Consider the following 20,728-nt stretch of genomic DNA (forward strand, 5'->3'; position numbering starts at 1 on the left):
GCAAACCTGGAGGAGGTGAATAAAGTCACCAACAAGTATGCTCTGGGTCAGTGGTGGGAAACATAGTTCAAGTTTTCAAAAGCCATGAAACAATTCTCAGAGATCGCCCTGGATTCCTGCAGAAGATACGAGCTTCCCATAAAATATGCTGATCTGCATTCTGAAAAGTATCCTGTGTCGTGTTACGCCGTTCCCTGAGCTCCACCCTCCAATCAGAGACCTCTCAGGTACTCACAGGTGTTAGGTCTCCGCATTGGCAAACACTCCTCTCTACTCTGTCAGGGAGGGAAGTTCAGGTGTCACTTCCTCCAGTAAGACTTATGGACTCATTAAGTCTGGGTCAAGTGCATGTAATACATGCTCCCAAAGGACACTGCTTCCATGTCTGCTGAAACGTCCTTTGGGGTGGACTTTTTGCATGGGCTTATTTACTCATCTCAATGTCCCCTCAGCCCGAAGCTCCCTGGAAGCAGGAAGCTTGCTCTTTCTGTCCAACACTGGTGAGCACTTCGGAGACACTCAGTAATTAAGCACAAGCTCAACTAACAATGACTGCCAGATGAATGGCTGAATGAATCCAGATTTTTCCTCATTTTGTTCTAAGATAAAGAAACTCATCAAAAACTGAGGTTAATGAAAAGCCTTGACTCCCCAAAAGGAAGAAAGACATTAAGAAGATAAGATCAGTTCATTGCAAGAGAGTCCCAAAGTACGGACCCGCATGAAAAAGCTACAAGGGTTGAGGAAACTGGATAGTTTTCAACTAGTGCTACAAGAATCCAAACTCTCAGAAAGAGGAAGGACGGAGCAATAAAATGCCAAAATGTGAAAGGCACAAAGAGAGAAAATGCAGCCCTTTCACTAAGAAGTATGATGATACAGCACAAATTTATAGGTACAATATCAAAAAAGCTAAAGCAAAACAGGAGATGCAGCTTTCCAGAGACATCAAAGGTAACATTCTTTAATTATACAAGAAAAAGGAGGAGGAGCCAGGGATAATGTATAATGTTGCCTCTGTTACAAAATGGAATGGAAAGCTGTTAGCAGATGGCTATGAAATGGCAGGAGTTGCCCTGTTCCTCATGCTTTATTCTAGGAAGGAAGGAAAAAAGAGAGAGGGAGAGAAGAAGGAAGGAAAAATGGGAGAGGGAGGGCGGGAGGGAGGGAGGGAGGGAGGGAGGGAAACCAAACAACTAAAGAAAACTGTCACTTGTATTGGTTGGGTGGGTGTCAAACTAGAAAAGGAAAAGACCTGAATGGATATTTAAACACTGGATTCATGATCCCAAATCAATCTGTCAGTGGGGTCTCCCAATAACAGGGCTTCTACCATGCATGGGCAGTAACAACTTGGAAAGGTGTTACCAAAATCATCAACTGCCTAGGTTACTGAAGATAGGACAGATCACTGAAATTTAGGAAAGGGGAAACAAATACCATGCTCAACTTAACTACAGAAAAAAATACCTACCAGTTCGATTTTAGACGGGCGTCAAAACATGCAGAGTCTGCTCCCCAGGGTGGGCCCCATGGGACTGAAAATTGGGGTACTCACCCACGCCTAAAAGTAAAGTGCTGACTCATTCCACAGTAAGAACCCCAGCAATGTTAAACGTGCTATATGGCCCAGAAGCAAATATTTTGGATGTTTTCAAATGTACAATTTATAATGTATAAGTGTGTCATAAATACTTTCAACCCTGCCTATTTTTAGAAAAGACTGGGTGACTACATTTGGATCACAGGCTGCGTATAAGGACTTAAATTGTCAAATGGAGGCAAAAACATCTGTTTCTTCAAGATGCCAAGTAGCACCTCCACTGGTAGGCTCCAGACAAACTTCTCTGGCCCACAGAACAGTGGGCCCGTCTCTGCCCTATGGCAGCATTCAAGGGCCCCCAGGCCAGCCCTCAGAATCCTGATGGATATAAGGGCTCAATGCTAGCCCTGAACTACCACACTGTTCTGTTAGAAACAATATCCAACTGAATAAATGTGAAGATCTAATCGGCTTAATATTAACAATGAATCGGGCAGCATCCCACCTAGAAACTAGAAAGGTGCTCCTAAGACCTGTACAAAAGGGAAGGATTTTATAGGAAGAAAGGTGGGGCAGGGGAGCTATTAGCAAAAGAAATGGTAAATTGCGGGCCACAACACCTTTTCTTTGGGGAAGAGAAGGGGAAGGGTTTCCATCATGCAGATTACCTTACTGGTGCTTTACCAGAAACTTCCAGACTGGCTGATTAAGATTATGTTTCTGGGAGATGTTAAAACTGCAATTAGATTAGGTATTAACTCTAGGTTTGGTATCATGGGATTTTAGTACCAGTGATGCCATTTTGGGCCTGTATTTTTTTGTTTAACAATTCTAAAAGACCAACATACACAGACAACAAAAGGACACAGCTGTGATGTGTTTAAAGGTGAAAATTACATAGGTACTTTGTGTCAGGTAGGAAAATATACTTGTAAGATGGACTGTAAAGAAGACTTTCAAAGACAGGGGTGTTTAGATAGGGCTTGAAGAAAAGTAAGTCTTGAAAAGGAGGAGGAAAGCAAAGAACTTCCTAGAATGAGCAGCAGTTATGAGCGGGCAGTCTGACTTGCCTGAGGGAGGACTGTGTTGAGCAGCAGTGGAAGCAACGGCTGAGCCACTGCATCAACGAGCCAACTGATTTTTCTCTAGAAAATGGTCTCCTTTAGCCTCTTTTTTCTATTCCTCTACTGAGTGGCCTTCAGGCTTCTTTCTGGACCCCTCTAATAAGTATGTTCCTAAACTTCAATGGATAAAATCAGTAACTAATTTTTCCCAAATGCTACAGTGTTTTTCTCGCTCTTGGTTCCCAGTTTCACTCGCCGCCTCCCAAGATCAATCTGCAGGATCACAGTCCCATCAGCATAAGAGTCACCAACATTCATTGGTGAAAGCCAGTTGGAACCCTAACAATTATCCCTAAACTTCAACTGCTTTCTGCAGGGTTACCTTGCAATGTAGCTCTTTAAAAATCTATGGAAGTGGCTCACTGTTTCTAGACTACAAACATTACCTCAGGGTTGTTGAAAGAAACCTTGGGTCGTTATATGGAATTTCTAAGAGAAAGGCAAGAATAAGCAGGAAAGCTATTCTTAAGCTCACATATCACCGTTTTGCAAAGGTGCATAGACTTCTTTGCATCTTCTCACTCCAGTTCCCCTGACAAGTCAAGATGAACAACCAAGGAAGCAAGATACCTAGCAAAGCCCCTAGAGAGAGTATGACCCAACATCATTCTTTCTGCTTAAACAGCCAAATATTCAAGAGAAAAACCAAAGCACTCCGGATGGGCTCAGCTGTTCTCCAGGAGGCAGACAGCCTGCATGGGAATGGAGCTGTGTGCTCAGGAAACTCTCATGCCTTTGCATTCTGGTCAACACCAAACTGTTCACTGTGCATCACAGGCATTTCTGTCTCCAGATGACAGTCCAATAGCAAAAGAAATGTGAGCAGGTGTACCTATTAAACATGTAAAACACACATCTCTTCCACTCACTTTTAGAAGATGTATTTCTAAGGACAGTAGAAAGTAACCTAATATAAAAACAGGTAGAAAAAAATCTTACATGCATTTTTTAAAGCACATAAGGGTGCAAGAGGGCTCAGTACTCCAGCTTTCCACAGAAAATAAATGCAAGCAATTAAAATTCAGTTTCTTCTCTTTAAGCTTATTCCTCAGGTTTTGCTAATTAGCAACAAATAGTTCTGTCATCTGAGCTGGAAAACATAAAGGAGAGTACCGGTGGTATGTGTTCAATCACAGAGTTAGCATGGAAGAATGAATCATATTTTCCATGAGGAATTCCTACTTGGGAGCAGCCGGGGGCAGAGGAAAAGCACTCTTCACACAACTATAAAACTGAAAGTGACCTGAAATTTTAGAAAAGAGAGGCATCTTTCTTCCCCCCTTTAAGAAAACCAGCAGGGAACCTGTAGGACAGGACTAGTGAATCCAAGAAACTCCCCATAAAGACCCCTGCAGGGACAGTTAGAAAATTGGCCTCGTCACAGTAAGACTAAGACAGAAGACAATGAAACACATGTTTTCTGTAACAGGGAAGAGAATAAAAGTTAAGTGTCGCCCAGGGTGCAGGAATGCTTTAACTATTATGTCATCTGCCTTGCAAGTTTATAAAACAATAAATGCACGGCAGTCAGTGAAAGCAAAGGGGGGATGGTGCTTTGCAATATCTGGCTACAGATGGAACAGGAGCAGAATAAAACTGCTGAGAAATCTTTGGGCAGGAGATGGGGGTCCTTATCCTGATGCCAGTACAAGCAGGTCAGGTCCCTCAAATCCGGCCCCTCCCAGACTCTCCCCAATTATCAAGTGCTAGTGATCCTGCAGCAGTGAGCCTGTCAGCACCACCCGGCCTCTGAGCCTTGCAGACCGAACATCCGCTCCCAGCCTTGATATACAGTCCATCCACAGAGCCCTTCTGAAGGGAACAACCCCCAAGGCCCCCAAGAGGATTTTATTCCAAACATATGTTGCAAATGTTTGAAGTGCCCACTATCCATGGGTTTTCTTTTTTCTTTTCTTTTTTTTTTTCCTAAGTCAAACCAACCCACAAAACCTAAAATACTTTGAATCCTGCCTAAGTGTAATTTGTGAAGATGCAATACTGCATACCTAAGTATAATAAAGTCTTGTGCAATAAAAGTTTTACAGATGTCCTTCTGAGGGGGGAGAAAACGATTTTCCGTTTTCCGGTGTTACAGGAAAACTGCCCACACGTTAGAAATACAAAGTTAGTATATATAGAAGCACAAATTATGCATCTTGGAAAGTCTGCATTTTCCAACCACAGAGAAACCAGGGAATTATTGTGAGTGCACAGATACCCAGCTACATTGGGTTAAAAGAGTCTTCAATCTCACAGCCTGAAGGAGCTGGCGTATGACTCACAGAAAAAGGCAGTGGCCTAAAAAGGTGTTCTGACCCTTGAGGCACTGAACGTCTGTCTGCAAGGAACTCGTGTTACTGACAATGCTGCAGTACCGAGACAAGGGAAAGAACCGTGATCAAACTTTTACCCTCATTTTTAAGAGGGTATTTTTCTCATACACTAAAAAATTCTTAGATGATGTCCACTTCAGCATCACATCAGTTATTAGGTTTACCTGGATAATTCAATCCAGATAAGGCACAAAGACTTTATTATGTAAGTACCTAAAAAATACTCTTTATACTGGTAGGAGATTAAATAATCCAACAGGGTTCTAGAAAAAGTAAAGTCATATCCTATCTGATTCTTTGAGACTTAGTTCAGGACATCTTTAAATTATTTAATATGAATAAATATTGTACCTTTCATTTTCAGCACATATTAAGAATGTATGTTACATAAAACACTTTCTGGCAAGAATTTAAAATGTTGAAACTTCTCAAACTCATTTAAAAGCTTTAAAATTTCATTACTTACAAAATAGGAAAAAATTATATTAGGTTGGTGCAAGTGTAATTGTAGTTTAAAAGGTTAAAAATAAAGGCAAAAACAGCAATTATTTTTGTACCAACCTAATACCCTGTTTCCCCGAAAATAAGACCTAGCCAGACCATCAGCTCTAATGGGTCTTTTGGAGCAAAAATTAATATAAAACCCAGTCTTATTTTATTATAACATAAGACCAAGTCTTATACAATATAAGACAAGGTCTGATATTAATTTTTGCTCCAAAAAACGTATTAGAGCTGATGGTCTGGCTAGGTCCTATTTTGGGGGAAACACGGTATAATCAATCCACTGAGGTTCCGTGAGAAAGGAATATGTTTGGAAGGCCATGGGGCACAGTTCTGACCACACCACCCTTTTCCTAGGGTTAATAAGCCCTTCCATCTCTAATCTGTGTGTATAGAAGATGCTGACCTCAAGGAGGCAGGTGAGCAGGTCAGGCAGAGAAAAGCCAGTCTACCCGACACCACCAAACACAACTGCAACACTAACAAAAGTAACTTGGTTTGGAGAATGAACTTATCACATACACAGATGGTGATGATGGTGATGATGGTGATGAAGATGGTGATGGTGGTGATGATGGTGATGAAGATGGTGATGAAGATGGTGATGGTGGTGATGGTGATGGTGGTGGTGATGGTGATGGTGGTGATTATGGAACAGAAGGAAGAGGGGGAAGTAGGAAGATGAAGAGGAGGGGGGCAGAGGAAGAGGACGGGGCATAACATTTCTGAGCCACTCACCATGAGTCAGAGATTTTACTAAATACATGGTCTCACTTGATTCTCATGAGAACACCATGAGGCAGGCAGCCACATATTACCCTCCTTCAACAGTTAGGAAATGATTTGTAGAGGGGCCAGCACACTTGCCCAAGGTCACACAGCCAGTAGGTGGCAGGGCTGGAACTCAAATCTACATCCCCTGAGTGCTAAGTCATCTGCATAACTTCTAGTACTGCTGCTTGTGCCTGTCCCTCTTACATATGTAATGATACCATCTATTTTGACCAATTTAGGGAGCACATTTGTATAGTGGGTAAAATAGTATGTGCCATCTGGTTACTAACACCTTACACAGCTTGTAAATTATCATGTAATTTTAATAGTGATTTCAACAATACCATGGGAAAAGCTGAATAACCAACCTATTGGTGCTATGTCCTCTAAATAGTGACAATGAATGGTCTCAAGCCCTCCTAAGAGCTCTCTAGGGCCAGTGCTAGTTAATCCACTGGAGGCCTAGGATTTGGGTCACACAGGCAGACCACTGAGAGGTGACGAGGGTCCCAGCTGCACAGAGAGCCCCTGGCCCCTCAAGTGACAGGGAGAGGATTCAACGGGCAAACCATTACAACAAATGGACCAAGTGCAAGCTGCAATTTGAATGGCACAGAGAGAAAAAGTTAACGGTCATCTGCCTACTTCCATCAGCCAAAAAAGAAGCACTGGTCAGCTGTCTTGACCAATTAAATACCTCACTAATCAGTGGGCATCTGGAATAGAAAACAAAACATAAATATACAATGGTAAAAGATTTGTTCATACGTAAGGCCAAAAACAATACCAGGAGTTTATGTATAATAATTTAGACTTGATTTTTTTTTTAAAGTAAGCATACTATCAGGGAAAATTAATATAGGTAAAAAGTATGTAGATTTCCTCACATTTTCTGCATGTATGATGTCTAATAAAGACCTATAAATAAAGACAATGTAGAAAATGGAATGTGCTCAGAGAAAAACCTTACGAACACTATTTTAAATTCTCATTCTTAAAATAAAAGAAAAATAAAATAAACCTTTAATGAGGGAAGGAAAGGAACATGCAATTATACCTCATTTCCGTGTCTGTAAAAATGACAACTGCAGCAATAGGAAGAGATAGCACTTTTTAAACAGAGAAGTTTGAAACAGAAGACTTTTTAAGAATCCATAAAACCTTTTCCTCCATGCTTTTGACCACTTTAAAAAAAGTCTCTCTTCAGTTAAAAAAATAATGGATCTTCCATCTTTACCAACAATATAATCTTGTGTGCGTGTGTATGTGTGTGTGGGGGGGGGGGCGGGGGTTGGGGGAGGAGTGCCGAGATTTTGGGTAGCGGGAGGTCCTTTTATCTGCACCCTGATGAGAGACCATCCCCCTCTGCTGCAAGCCAACTAATGAAGGGATGGAATTAGCTTTTATCCTGGGCACTTTCTTGAGCAAGAAAGTATGCACTAATCAGCTGTCTTCACTAATCAGTCATCTGGCTAATGACCTTTTGCCTTAAAACACTAAAACTTCTGAATGATGTGGGAAAAGGGAAACAAGAGAAAGCCCCCCACTCTGGAGCTCCATGGCTCATGTGGAACTGGAGCCAGGAAGGTTAAATGGCAAATCCGTACCCTGGCAAGGTGATAAAACTGTAATCAAGAGCCGCCAGCTCTGGCGCCTCAATACGAACCTCATCAGTCCACAATCAACTTACATTTTCTAACTAGAAACAGGCCACAGATAAACTCAACACGTATATTTTTCTTTATATTCTGCCTTCGGAGAAAACCATCATATATCTGTGTTCAGAATCTTAACTGATTTCTTAAACTTTATCAGTGCTCAAAGAGGAGCTCCCAATGTTGCTGGTGTGCTAGTGAGAGAAGAAAGAGCACGTAGAAAATCTTTCCTGTGAAGGAATTTAGCACTGATTTGTTGAAAGAAGTTTGTTCCTTCTCAACAATTCAGCAAAAAAATAATTAAAATGAGAGTTGCTTCTGTTAAAAGACTTCAGCTAGTGCAGCCTACTGTAGTTACCGCCATCAACCAATTTTCCCCCTGCAGCACCCAGCTGGGTGAAGCCTATCTGGTTCCCGTTCCCAGGAAAGGGCTACAGTGAACGAGCCACAGATGGATACCGCTGCACTGAGGCCTGTAGTTACTTAGGGCTGTTAAGGAAATGGCTCTCCCTAAAAAGAAAAACGGACAAGACATGGAAGAAGTAATAAGAAAAGCGGACCATAAGTTAAATGTTTGTGTGAATCAATGCAAGCAAAATAGTTCGCTAAGTGTGCACACAGCCTCCCACGGCTTGAAAGCAGGTGTCACGCGCCTCGGGGACGGACGCACTTACGGTAGTGAGGTTCCATGTAACCGTTCCTGGGGTCCATAGCAAACACGGCGCCGCGGTATGGCACCGAGGGCTCGGCCAGGTGCGGCAGGGACCCATGGATCTCCTTCTTGATCAGCGAGGCCCTCTCGTCACTCGATGTGGAAGGCTCCTCACTGATCTTGCCAAGCCCCTGAGCACTCTGTGGCTGCATGGTGACTGCGTTTCTTCTCTCTCGGTGATAGGTCTGTCCAGGACTTTCATCCTCTGAAGAAAGAAGAAACATAAAAGCTCTGTGACAACTTTAAGGAGCAGTTCAAAAACAGTCATCACTTACATCTCCCTCCCCAAAATAAGCCAATTTCTCACTCTTGGCTACTTTGAAAGCGGCTACCTTGATGGCATGTTCTTCAGACAAAACTGCCTATGAACGAGGGGCAAAATACAAATGGAAGGATGAAGGGGAGCCAGAAATGAGCCTGTTAAAGTAAGAGATAGGGGTCAGCAAACTGCCATCACCCCCTTACAGCTGAATCTGCCAGTGAGGCTTTTCCTCAGGGACTTTCCAGTGTCCCCACAGGTCCCACTAAAGCTGGATGTTTTGCCAGCCTAGGGCTGTGGGGTCCACAGCTTCCCCTCATCTGCTTAAAGCCTCTCAGGAAACAGGCGCTTGTAGACCTACAGAGGCTCTGGGTGATGCTGGGGTCAGAGGGCCTCTGCTCCTCAGAGGAGGATGACCTGTTAGAAAGTGACCCAGAAGTTCTCATGTTTTAGTGTTTTTAAGTCAGATTTGTAACCCACTGAGAGATTTAACAAAGCCAGAGATGGGACAGAACACCCGATGGTTGGTTACACAGGGGCCGAGCATGGAAACCTCCAGGGCCCCTCACAAGACACTTCTGCTTCAGCCCACAGAGTACAGGCAAGAACTAGGAGGAAAGAAGAGTGAGGCTGAAAGTTCAAGTGTGAGCTGGCTCTGGGGTGAGGAAGGCATCAGTCACGCTGGTATGTGCACATGCTCTGCTGGGATCTAGACATTGCTTCAAACATGTAAGAAACAGCCCGATGAAATTCTGCATGCATTTGATATTCTAGCTCCCTAATACTTCTGCTCCCTTTAATCTGTAAGAACTTTCCATCCGTCCATTATGGTTGTCTGCAAATGTGATGGGATGACCTTTCTATAACAGCAGATCAAAGAAATAATGCATCAAATTAAACCATACAGGCTATCTGAGCCCACAAGTGAACCAATTCATCTTAGAATCATACACATACTCCAAACCAGCTCCGCATTTAACCAACAGACTGTCCTCGGGCAGATAAGTCCTGATGAAAACAAAATTGTTCAGGCACTGCTTAGACATCTAATTTGAAAACTGTCTCCCACTCCTGATCAGAAAAAAAAAAAGAAAAACTATATTTGGGTATAAAAAACAATATTGTACATTTTAGATGGACAAATTTTTTTGAACACATCTTATCCCAAAATACAAGCTTCAAAGTATTCTATAATACTTACCCAGTATTCTTACCCAGGTATGTCTGGGTAAGAGCCCCTAAAAAACAGAAAAAGTATACTTCAGCAGTTTCATAGCTGTTTGTACCAATTCAGAAGGAAGAATAAGTATAGCTCTGAACACAGACAAGCCTGAAAATACAAACTAATGACTACTGTTTTGTGTTTACTAATGACTTGACTACCTAAAGCCAGTAATCTTTCTGCCCATGTCCTGGACTTGAAGAATAAGCAATACATTTTTTTTTTCAGCCTAGCAAATGACTTGCAAAGCAGTATAAACCATGAGATAGATATGTGTTGGTCTTCACCGTGAATTTGCTGACCACTACGGGTAACTGGGAAACATTCCTTTAGCATTGTTTTGTGCAGCTCCTCATCCCGAACTTTGTAAGTATGGGATTCATTATGAAATAAATTATGAGTTTAATCTATCAAGTAACTAGTAAAAAAAAAAAAAAAAAAAAGAAAAACCTGGTGTAATCCCACATTTTTCACACATTGATCTTTACAAAAGCAACCAAGCCATGCTTTTGCTAATTTGAAAAGAAACTATTAAAAAAAAAAAAATCCTATGCTTTTATTTTCCCTTCTGACTAATCCTTTTATGCACTAGTCCACACTTGTATTTCATTAGCATTGAAGTTGCAGGCTATAGAATAAGGGTTTGCAGTTATGTTAAGGCAAAAGGGTGTCAAAAACACAAAAACTCTTAGTGTTATAAAATCCCTATAACCTACAAATGGCCAAAGTCATATTTTCTACTAAGTTGCACTTGTATAAAAACCTTTATTTCAAATTTCAACCTGAACTTGTAGCACTGAGATGCAGGTTCTGTAGAATGGACTTTCATTTGGAAAGCTAAAAAGCCCTTACCTAGAGGTGCTGTGAGTCATAATTAGCATTCCATGGGAAAGATGAATAACCAAGCTCTACTAATCTCTTCCAGGTTAAAAACAGGATTCCCTTGACTTAATCTTCCTAGACGAAATTAAGTCTTCTTCTCTTAAAACCACATACTTAGCTAAACCGTGTGAGTTTCTTTCAGAAGCCATGCCTTTATGCTGAGCATTTGAATCCAACCTCAGGAACAACTGATGAATTGGCCAGAGTCCTGCAGCCTCCACCCAACCTCCTGGGAGAAGGAAGTAGTGAGGGGAAGGGGTTAGAAATAGGGGTGTTTTTTTAGCTAAATGATTATTTTCCACAAATTCTGAACCTTTTTTATTATTTTCTTAATGAGAGTTAACCCAACATGTGTGAATATTAAAGTTATAAAAAGACCAATTCCCTTAGCAAAGTAAAATGCAGGCAAGACTTTTTGTTGGAAACTTTCATCAGACTGACTTTTACAACAGTCGAGGCCACCACCTTTTTACCTACCCTCCCTCTCCAAATTATTCCAGCAGACAAATATTTCATGAAGTTTACCTCTCACATTGGCTGCTTCTGATGGGCATTCAGATGAAAACTTGACTGTACACATGCTCCAGAATACAAACAGCCACGGGGCTTGAAAGCATGTTCTCTACAGTGGAAGGGAAACTTTCCAAGCAATATTCCTGCCTGCTCTTATAAATTTAGCAACCACTTCAGCAAGCCAAAAGACGAAAGCTGTCTAATCTTGTTCAGTTGAGCCGAGTTGTTCAATAAAGTTTGAGAGTCAGTGCAGACAGGCTACGCCAGGCCAAATTATTGACAGAAACACACTGTCCACCATGGCAACAACAGAAGTCGGCTGCAAAAATGTAAGCAAACGGCCCACTGCTCCAGGAGCATCTGCCAATAGATGAACAGCCAAACACAAGGCGACTGTTCGTGCTTTTCTAGCTTCTCTAAGTTAAACAGCTGCAAACAAGCTCAGGGATCACGCTGAAACATTCAGTTCACTAAAAAGTTTCAGGAAAACTATCATTTCAAACACTGTCATCACCATCCCACTTTGTACCTCCTTCCTCTGTATATCTGTGCTCGAGTGGAAGTTAAGGAATTCCTGCCCCCAAATGGAGAGCTGCCCAAGCATCACTTTCAGAAACTATCCCCGATTTTCCCAACTCATCCAAAGGCAACCTGCACCGCGACGGACATTCCAAGTGCTGTCAACTCCGAGAACTCAGAAGCTTCTTCACTGCAAACACTTCACAACAAAGACCGTTCATAACAAAGGTGGAAATAAAGTAACCCTGTTGTGTGAAGCAGCACTGGAACACACACTCCTGTGCAGTGCTCACAAACTCCCGATTTTTCTGACCGCAACCCAGGAAACAAGTGCTTTTACACCTAAGTCTTGAGATAAAAGTTTCAGACGACCCTTCCAATATAAAAATAAAACCCTGCACCGCATCACTAATGAGGAACACCCCGTCACCCTAACAAAATTAGCTGATTAAGAGCTCACGGTACAAGTGTCAACCTTTTTTAAAATTAACATCGATTTTAAGCCGCTCCCTTAAATCCCATTTTATCACCAATACACCTCTCTTCCCCCTAGACGTACTAGAAGACAGAGTGTAAGAGAACAGACAATACTCACAACTCAGTCCCCAGCCTCCTGGCTAGCTACTTTCTGCAAACTTCCCTTGCTGGGCTTTCTCTAGCTGTGCAGCAGACACTCTGGGAATGTTCTCGGTGTCTCCCTGCCTCCCTCTCCCTCTCCCAGGCAGTGCTGCTCCCATTAGAGAAATTAAAAGTGGTTGGAGCCATGCTAAATTTAACAAGCTCATTAGTATTCTTTCTGAGTGCTTCCGAGTGAACTCTCTCCATTCAAGCAGTTCTCTCCAGGAGAAGGGTCAGGCAGCTAATCATTAAATCAAACTAATGTCACCCTATCACAATCGGCCCGAGAGGAGGAGGGTTTATTATTTCAGTTTATGCTAAATAAACGGTTTTACAAATGGTCCCCAAGCAAGGTCAACAGCAGCTTCAATTACAAGACAAACTTAACAAGAGTTGCTATAAACCAAGTACTCTGTATTGACTTAAGAACAGGCTCAACTCCACATATTGCCACTAGCAGGGTTGTACAGGAGTGCATATTGTAAGATAAAGGGGGAGCGTCTTTCTTTGCCAGAATTTGCGACTGCACAGCGACTCCTCATTCACCTCTCTCCAACCAGCTAGCCGCTCAGCTCAATTCACCCCACACAAAGGCTGGAGCCCAGACCTCAATGGACCGAGGGAAACATGTTCAAAACTAGGCTCTCTATTGTGACTGAATTTCTTAACATCTTTTCAAAAAGCGGAGAATGCCTTGAGGCTAAAGGAAGAAACAGGCTAATGGTGAATTGGGAATTCTGAGCAAATTTCAGAGCCCTTTCCTCCTAGCTTTTGAGGTTGAAAGCAAGCTTTTTCCTTTCAAGTTTCAAAGTCCTTTTTCCTCCCGCAGTGTCACAGAAGGATTTGAAAAGAAGGTAATTGTGCTCGCAGTCTCCCTGATCAGAGCTTACGTCCTATTTCTGGTATTTCGGAATACTTCTTGCAATAATAGTGCATATAGCTCAATCCCTTAACCGGCCTGCACTCTGCAATTGCTCATTAAATGAACAATTGTGGGTATAAAATGCCTTTTATGTTCAAGGTCTGGATATAAGATAAGCATTCTAGGACTCTAAATTTGGTTTACTAAGGAAACTCTCCATCATTAAATTACAAAACTGAAGTCAGAATATCAGGCTTTCCCAGAAAAGTGGCACTCAGATTTCGGGGAGCCAAAATGAAGGGCGGATGGGGGTGGGGAGGAGGCAACAAAATGTGGAAGGGAGGCAGGGACTGGATACTTAGATTTCAAGTCGAATGGGATTCTAACAGGAAAACAGTATTTTCCTGTTTGAGAAGGTCTTGAGTTTGTGGAACCTGATCATTTCCACACTGGATGAATGATATAAAATCTTCCTCATACAGATTAACACACAGGGTTGAGGCGACATCGACATGTCCATCACTACCCATGATCCCTCACCAGCAGACGTCGCCCCTTCCTTAAGAAACACTTCTTTACTGCCATGGAACACTTTATCATTGATACAATCTCACGTCCTCACAACAACCCAAGGCTCCGGCAGGGCCAGGTGCTACGTCCAGTTTCCAGATCGGAAACAAGGAGCCCGTCCCAGGCCAGGTAAGGATGCAAGAAGAACCCATCCTTGCCTCACTGAAGCCCACACCCTAAGAACTGGACCAGAGGTCTGTTCCTGGGCAGTTTGGGGGATGACACCTGAGGTTGTCTGCACTCTCAGTCTCCACCACCACTACCACCAATAAAAGAAAACAGTAACTACATTTTTATGCACATTTGCAAAACTCTGATGCTTTCTCATTAAGTTTTGGCAACATACCACTCCTGGAAAGCACCTAGGGGGCCCAAATGACAAATCTATGGTGAGACTTCCAACCTCACGGTCTGCGTGCCACGGTGCATCCTATCCACACAGGCACGAAGACACACAATACACCCAGGGCTGCACCCCGCTCCGCAACAGGCGGAGGCTCAGCCAGTGGCTGCTGTGTGCAGAGAATATGCTCCCACAAGCCTGGGGCCCACCGTCCTTTTCTGAGCAAGACACAGAACATCATTTTCTGCTTTCCTCCCAGGAAATCGCCTCACTGTGTTTGGAAAGACCATTATTTCATTTTTTTTCTATTATGTATTTGTTGCATCTTGTCAGCGTTTATCTCTTTATTTACATTTTGATGTTCTTTGAAACACCAATGGAACCCAAGTCCTCACCTCCCTGTTTCAGAATTCTCCCCATGACTTCTACCAAAGAGGGACCAGAAATGAAAAAGAAAAGAGTTTAAGAATATTCACACAGGGGCCGGCCCGGTGGCTCAGGCGGTTAGAGCTCCGTGCTCCTAACTCCGAAGGCTGCCAGTTCGATTCCCACCTGGGCCAGTGAGCTCTGAACCACAAGGTTGCCGGTTTAACTCCTCGAGTCCCACAAGAGATGGTGGGCAGCGCCCTCTGCAACTAAGATTGAACACGGCACCTTGAGCTGAGCTGCCTCCCGGATGGCTCAGTTGGTTGGAGTGCGTCCTCTCAACCACAAGGTTAACAGTTCGATTCCTCGACTCCCACAAGGGATGCTGGGCTGCGCCCCCTACAACTAACAATGGCAACTAGACCTGGAGCTGAGCTGCGCCCTCCACAATTAAGACTGAAAGGACAACAACTTGAAGCTGAAAGGCACCCTCCACAACTAAGATTGGAAGGACAACTTGACTTGGGGGCAAAAAAAGTCCTGGAAGTACACACTGTTCCCCAATAAAGTCCTTTTCCCTTTCCCCCAAAAAGAATGGCCTTTCCAAAAAAAAAAAGAGAGAATATTCATACACAACACATTGTAGAATTATGCTGGGAAGAGGACACAGAGTTCCTGTGGTTTTCAGCAGCAGAATCTTGCCTCTGTCCATCTAAAGTGCACTTAGCCCAAAGCAGAGGCACTGCTCCCTAGAATGTCTAGAGCTTGGTTCCAAAGGGAGCAAACACACAATGCCTTCTCTCAGCACATTTCCAATGCCCTGGGGTCAGATGTGGCCCTTGGGCAGCTACACAGACAGCTCCCAGTGACAATGACTAATGACAGAGGGAGTAGCCCAGATGGATGAGGAAAGAGCATTGGCTTGGTCTGCAACCCTGAAACCTCGCTGCGGGGCCTGCAACCCGAGAAGGCTGCAGCAGGACCTGAAGCTTTGGAGACATTCAAGTAGCAACCCTCACTCCAAGATGACAGGGTGGCTCTGTCTTCCTCCTTTCATCAACAAGGAGGACCCAAGGTGAAAGCACAGAAAGAGAAAATGCCCTCCACCAGAGTCCTACGAGTATCTTAATTGTTTTAACATTTCTAGAGTTCTTTTTGCCAAAGAACAAAACACTATATTCGAGATAGACCAACATCCCACTGGCCCTTCACCAGAAACTCTTCACTCCAAAGAGCAGGTGAGTTCTCCACCCAAGGCTAATTTCTCACCTCCCTTACCCCTACTCAGTTTACAGAACTCCATTCCATTTCAAAACGGATTCCCTGGGATAGAAGAGATTAGGCAGAGACAGCAAGATAAGAATTTAGATACACTAAAATGCAAAACCTAAAAAGACTGTGCCTCCCACCCCCCCCACACACACACACAGTGCAGCAGAGAGCTGTGACAGTATACAGAGCAAATAGCCTCCTGCCTTTTCTAAAAGATGATGCACTGAGGCCTCCATTCCTTTCCCATCTGCAAAATCAGGAGCTGATACATTATCAGCTTGTCTAAGATCTCACCAGGCATGCCCTGTGGCCTACAGAGTTTCCAGTTACTTTCCCTGCGCCTCTGAGCCCCGCACACATGGGAAGTCTGCCCACCCCCACCCTACTTCCCAGACTGTAAAGAGCTGCTGTGTGGTTAAACATTACCCAACACGCTGGAGCACTGAAGTCCAAGCACAAACCCAACTGTACTAACCAACTTCAAAATTCCAGACAGAACGCACTAGCCAAGTCCCACCTGTACTTGGGAAGAGAAAGGACAGGCTGAAACAGGACCCTGAGGGACCCTACAGGCTCTCCTATAAAAGGGAGGAGGAGATCACCCTTGTTTTCTGTGAGCTTGGGAAGACCCTTCCTTGAGTTAGGAATTCTAAAATGTCATGAAGCTTCTATTAGCCTGCTATTAGTTACTAGTTGCTGCTTACACAGAGTAAGTTAATTAGTGACATCAAAGGCAGTACAATAAATTCTCAGGAGGGCCAAATTTTCCCTTCTGCTTAATAGAGCACTTGTGCCTGTCTGCGAGTAACAGCCTCATAAACATTTAGGTATTAGAGATTTCTTTGAGAACTCAGTTTTAGTCTTTTATAAGTAAAGAATGAAGAGTCTCTCTCCCTTACTTTGCACGTAAGACCTGAGCAGTTACGATTCCACAGTGAGAACCACAAGCGACAGTTTAACAGAGACAACGACTATTCACAGGGTTGGGTCGGGGTGTCCAGGCTGCTGCTGCCCAGTGCATCATCTGATGGAAGCTGCCTGGAGACCTCCCCCAGTCTGTCCAGTGGGAACACTCAGAGGCTGCCTGCTCTCCTTCTACCTGAAGGCACGCAGGCAGAAGTCTCTGTAACAGCATCTTCTGGCAGCACTTTCGAAAGGTGGTTCCCAGGTTTGCACCTGCCCCAATATCAAAGTCCCATTTCCTTACCATTCTACAATTTTTTAAATTGCCATAGTGAACACAAACTTAACTGGCTTCATCTGGTGTGTTTATGTTGCATGATTTTTGTTTTTAGAAAACTGTAATGAGGAAACCCAAGCATATGGCAGTATTATATTTTTTTAAAAATTTTAAAGACCATGCTCATTCCGTTGAAGAAATGAGAACCTCAAGGGAGCATCATTACTGTACCTAAATGAGCTGGAGGCTCCACCCCACCACGGCAAGATCCAGGATGGAAAGCAGCGCTCACCTCTGCTAACTCAGCTTTCGGCAAGGCCAGGTGCTCACAGGTCAGGTTCCTACAACAGAAGACCCCTCCAACCACTGCCCACTTTGACTTATGAAATGCGCATGTGAGAAACGCAAATGGCCACACATTTTGATTCGTCACAATTTTACCACAGGTAAGGCATGAGATGGCCTGGGCAGCTTTCTTCTAGTTACTTAGCCACAAAAGTCAGCAACTTCAGGTAATGTCTCAGATACTGTCTATGAGGAGCGGGAAGAGCCACAAAACCTCCCCTCTCCCAAAGCCCACCTTCATGGTCACAGCCCAGACAGGATGCTTCCTACTCCAGATGCTCACCTTTCCTCCTGCCAGCCGGGCAGGGCAGAACCCCATCCACCTTCCCCTGCAGTGACATTGGGGACCTGGACACAGCTACAACTTTCTCCCGGCCTTGTTCCAGCTTTCCAGGCACAGTCAGGAGAACCTAATGACCCAACACCAAGGGATGTATTTTTATTTTTCAGAAGTCCCAGTAAAAGCAATTCAAGAAACACACAGACCAAATTCATCTACCTTTCTAAAATACAAGTGATTTTAATCTCACTCATTTTCCTGCCAATCTTTTTTTCAAATGCCTGCCAACTCAAACCTATCAACAACGTACCAATTAATGACAGCTACTATTCAGTTACTATGAGGTAGGAAGGGCTTCACTATGTCCCTTCCTCTTCACTGTCACTTGATCAGAAAGGTACTGTCATGGTGCTCATTCGCCAGACGAGAAAACTTTGGCACAGAGGAACTAGCTTACTTACCCATGTCACACGGCTGGTTCACCGGCAGAGCCCGGAAGCCAATGCAGTTGCACGCTAAAGCCCACACTTAAATATTTGGCTATCAGACCTCCCTATTCACTGACAAAAAATATAAAATAAATTTGAAGTTGAATTTTGGTCGATGCCCTAAAACACAACCACCCAGCTGTGCTGTGGAGGATGAAAGCAGCCATGGGCAAGACGTACTCCAGTAAGTGTGGATGTGTTCCAATAAACCTTTATTTATGGACACTACAATTTGCATTTCATATAATTTTCACATCACATTTAAAAAAACGTAAAGAACCATTAGTGGACTATACAAAACCGCTAGGAGAGACTGGATGTGGCCACACCGGAGGCCAATTACACCCCAAAGGAACACACAGATTTTCAATATAAAGCCTGTACAAACATTATAGTAAAGCTCTAAAAGCAGTAATATTGGGGCCGGCCCAGTGGCTCAGGCAGTTGGCACTCCATGTCCCTAATGCCAAAGGCTGCAGGTTCAATTCCCCACATGGGCCAGTGGCAGATGGCTCAGTTGGTTGGAGCGCGTCCTCTCAACCACAAGTTTGAGGGTTCAACTCCCGCAAAAGATGGTGGGCTGCATCCCCTGCAACTAACAACAGAGACTGAAGCTGAGCTGCACTCTCCACTAAGATTCAAAGGACAACAACTTGACTTGGAAAAGTCCTGGAAGTACACACTGTTCCCCAATAAAGTTCTGTTCCCCTTCCCCAATAAAATCTTTAAAATAAATAAACAAACAAACAAACAAATAAATAAATAAAAAACAAAAGCAGTCATATTGAGTATTAGAGAAGATACGGAGAGATATCTTTCTCACACTATTAAAATATTTCCATAACTAGCTAGGTGCATCAAATGATTCCACTCCCAAGACGTTTCCTAAAGAAAAAAAAGTTGCAAAGATATTGATTTATATTCAAGAATGTTCACCACAGTATTATTTGTAAGAAGGAAAACAAGTCAGCAAAACAAATGTCCATTATCTTATGATGATAAAATATTCTGTCATTAAATACGTGCACTCAAGAATTTTAATGAACAAAGGAAAGCAATTTACTGAGTGCAGGTACCGTTCTAAGGCCCTACATGCTAATCCTATGAGGAAGTGTGACAGTGATCCCCATTATACAGATACAAAAAGTGAGGCATACTTGTCCAAGGAAACATTGCTAGAAAGTGGCAGAGCCTGGATTAGAATCCAGAATACCTCACTTACCCACTAGACTGCTACACCTCCTAATTTTTTAAGGATCCAAATATTTGGACAAAGGAAAGATGAGAAGAGAAATATTTCTATACAGAATTAATTACTTCTATGTAAGAGAAATAATTATTTCTATACAGAATTCCTAACTAAAAATACTTTTAAGGAAATATACCAAAACCGCATGAAGATCTTCCTGTGGATTATTTTTCTTTGTTTCTATATTTGCTAATCATTTTAGATTGCAGAAATAGCTGATTTTCTTTACTTATATTTTTAATTCTTTCCTAAACCTAAATGTGATCTTTACAATAACTCTCCAGAAAAGTCCAAATTAAGTACACATAAATTGAAAAATTATCCCACAAATTTATCTCCTGAAGTTTGGTTTTAAACTGTTTATTCTGACCACTTAAAAGTATAAGTGCCAGGGCAGCCTGTTAGCTCAGTTGGATAGAGCGCAGTGCTCTTCACAACAAGGTTGCCAGTTCAATCCCCACATGGGCCACTGTGAGCTGCGCCCTCCACAAATAGACAGAAACAACTACTTGATTTGGAGCTGATGGGTCCTGGAAAAACACACTTAAAATAAACAAAAGTTAACAAAAAAAGTGTAAGTGTCTGGTAGGCGATTTTTACATATATTAATAATACCTTACATTAATACTGGGCTTTATGGAAATTTCAATGAACTTGCTTTTTAAAAATCATATGATTATTTTAATGATTTTGTATCTATACACAAGTGCCTTCCAAACAGGTACTTCCTAACCTCCCTCCCCACAAAACTTGGTAACTGTTTTCGCCAGAGCACCTCCTATGGTGTAAGAGGTGAACTACATGGCTAAGTCCCGCGACTACCATAGCTGTTGCTCACATGTTTTGAGCACTTTCTGAATTAAATGCCAGGCAATGTGTAACAGGTTCCAGGTGCTTTCACACCACGGAACGCTCACAGGCTGGTATATCAGGTACGGACTGTCATCACCCCGGTTATTCAGGTAAATATCCCGAGGCTCCACAAGTTTAAGCAACCGACTTCAAGTCATATTTCCGGTAGGTGGCCAGATAGGCATGATTTTCTCTAGTGACCCCTGAAAAGCGTCTCCTGTTAAGTGTCAGAAAGCACATGGAACACCAATTTGCTGGCTGCT

At 43.0% G+C, this 20,728-nt stretch overlaps 1 protein-coding gene across 7 annotated transcripts in view; it reads right to left on the reverse strand.

Moving 5' to 3' along the window:
• Window positions 1–20,728, reverse strand: part of GLI3 (GLI family zinc finger 3) — a 286,021-nt gene that overhangs the window by 181,391 nt on the left and 83,902 nt on the right. For 4 of the 7 annotated variants that reach the window (XM_081079350.1, XM_081079349.1, XM_081079347.1 and 1 more), the window contains exon 3: window positions 8,608–8,850. In XM_081079350.1, coding sequence (XP_080935476.1) covers window positions 8,608–8,850 — 243 coding nt within the window. Of the gene's footprint in view, window positions 1–8,603; window positions 8,851–11,533; window positions 11,649–12,635; window positions 12,744–20,728 lie in introns of those variants that run through there. The other 3 variants (XM_081079352.1, XM_081079351.1, XM_081079353.1) reach the window with 3 other exon arrangements.

The sequence above is a fragment of the Rhinolophus hipposideros genome (assembly GCF_964194185.1).
Source record: "Rhinolophus hipposideros genome assembly, chromosome: 18".
NCBI classification, from domain to species: Eukaryota; Metazoa; Chordata; class Mammalia; order Chiroptera; family Rhinolophidae; genus Rhinolophus; species Rhinolophus hipposideros.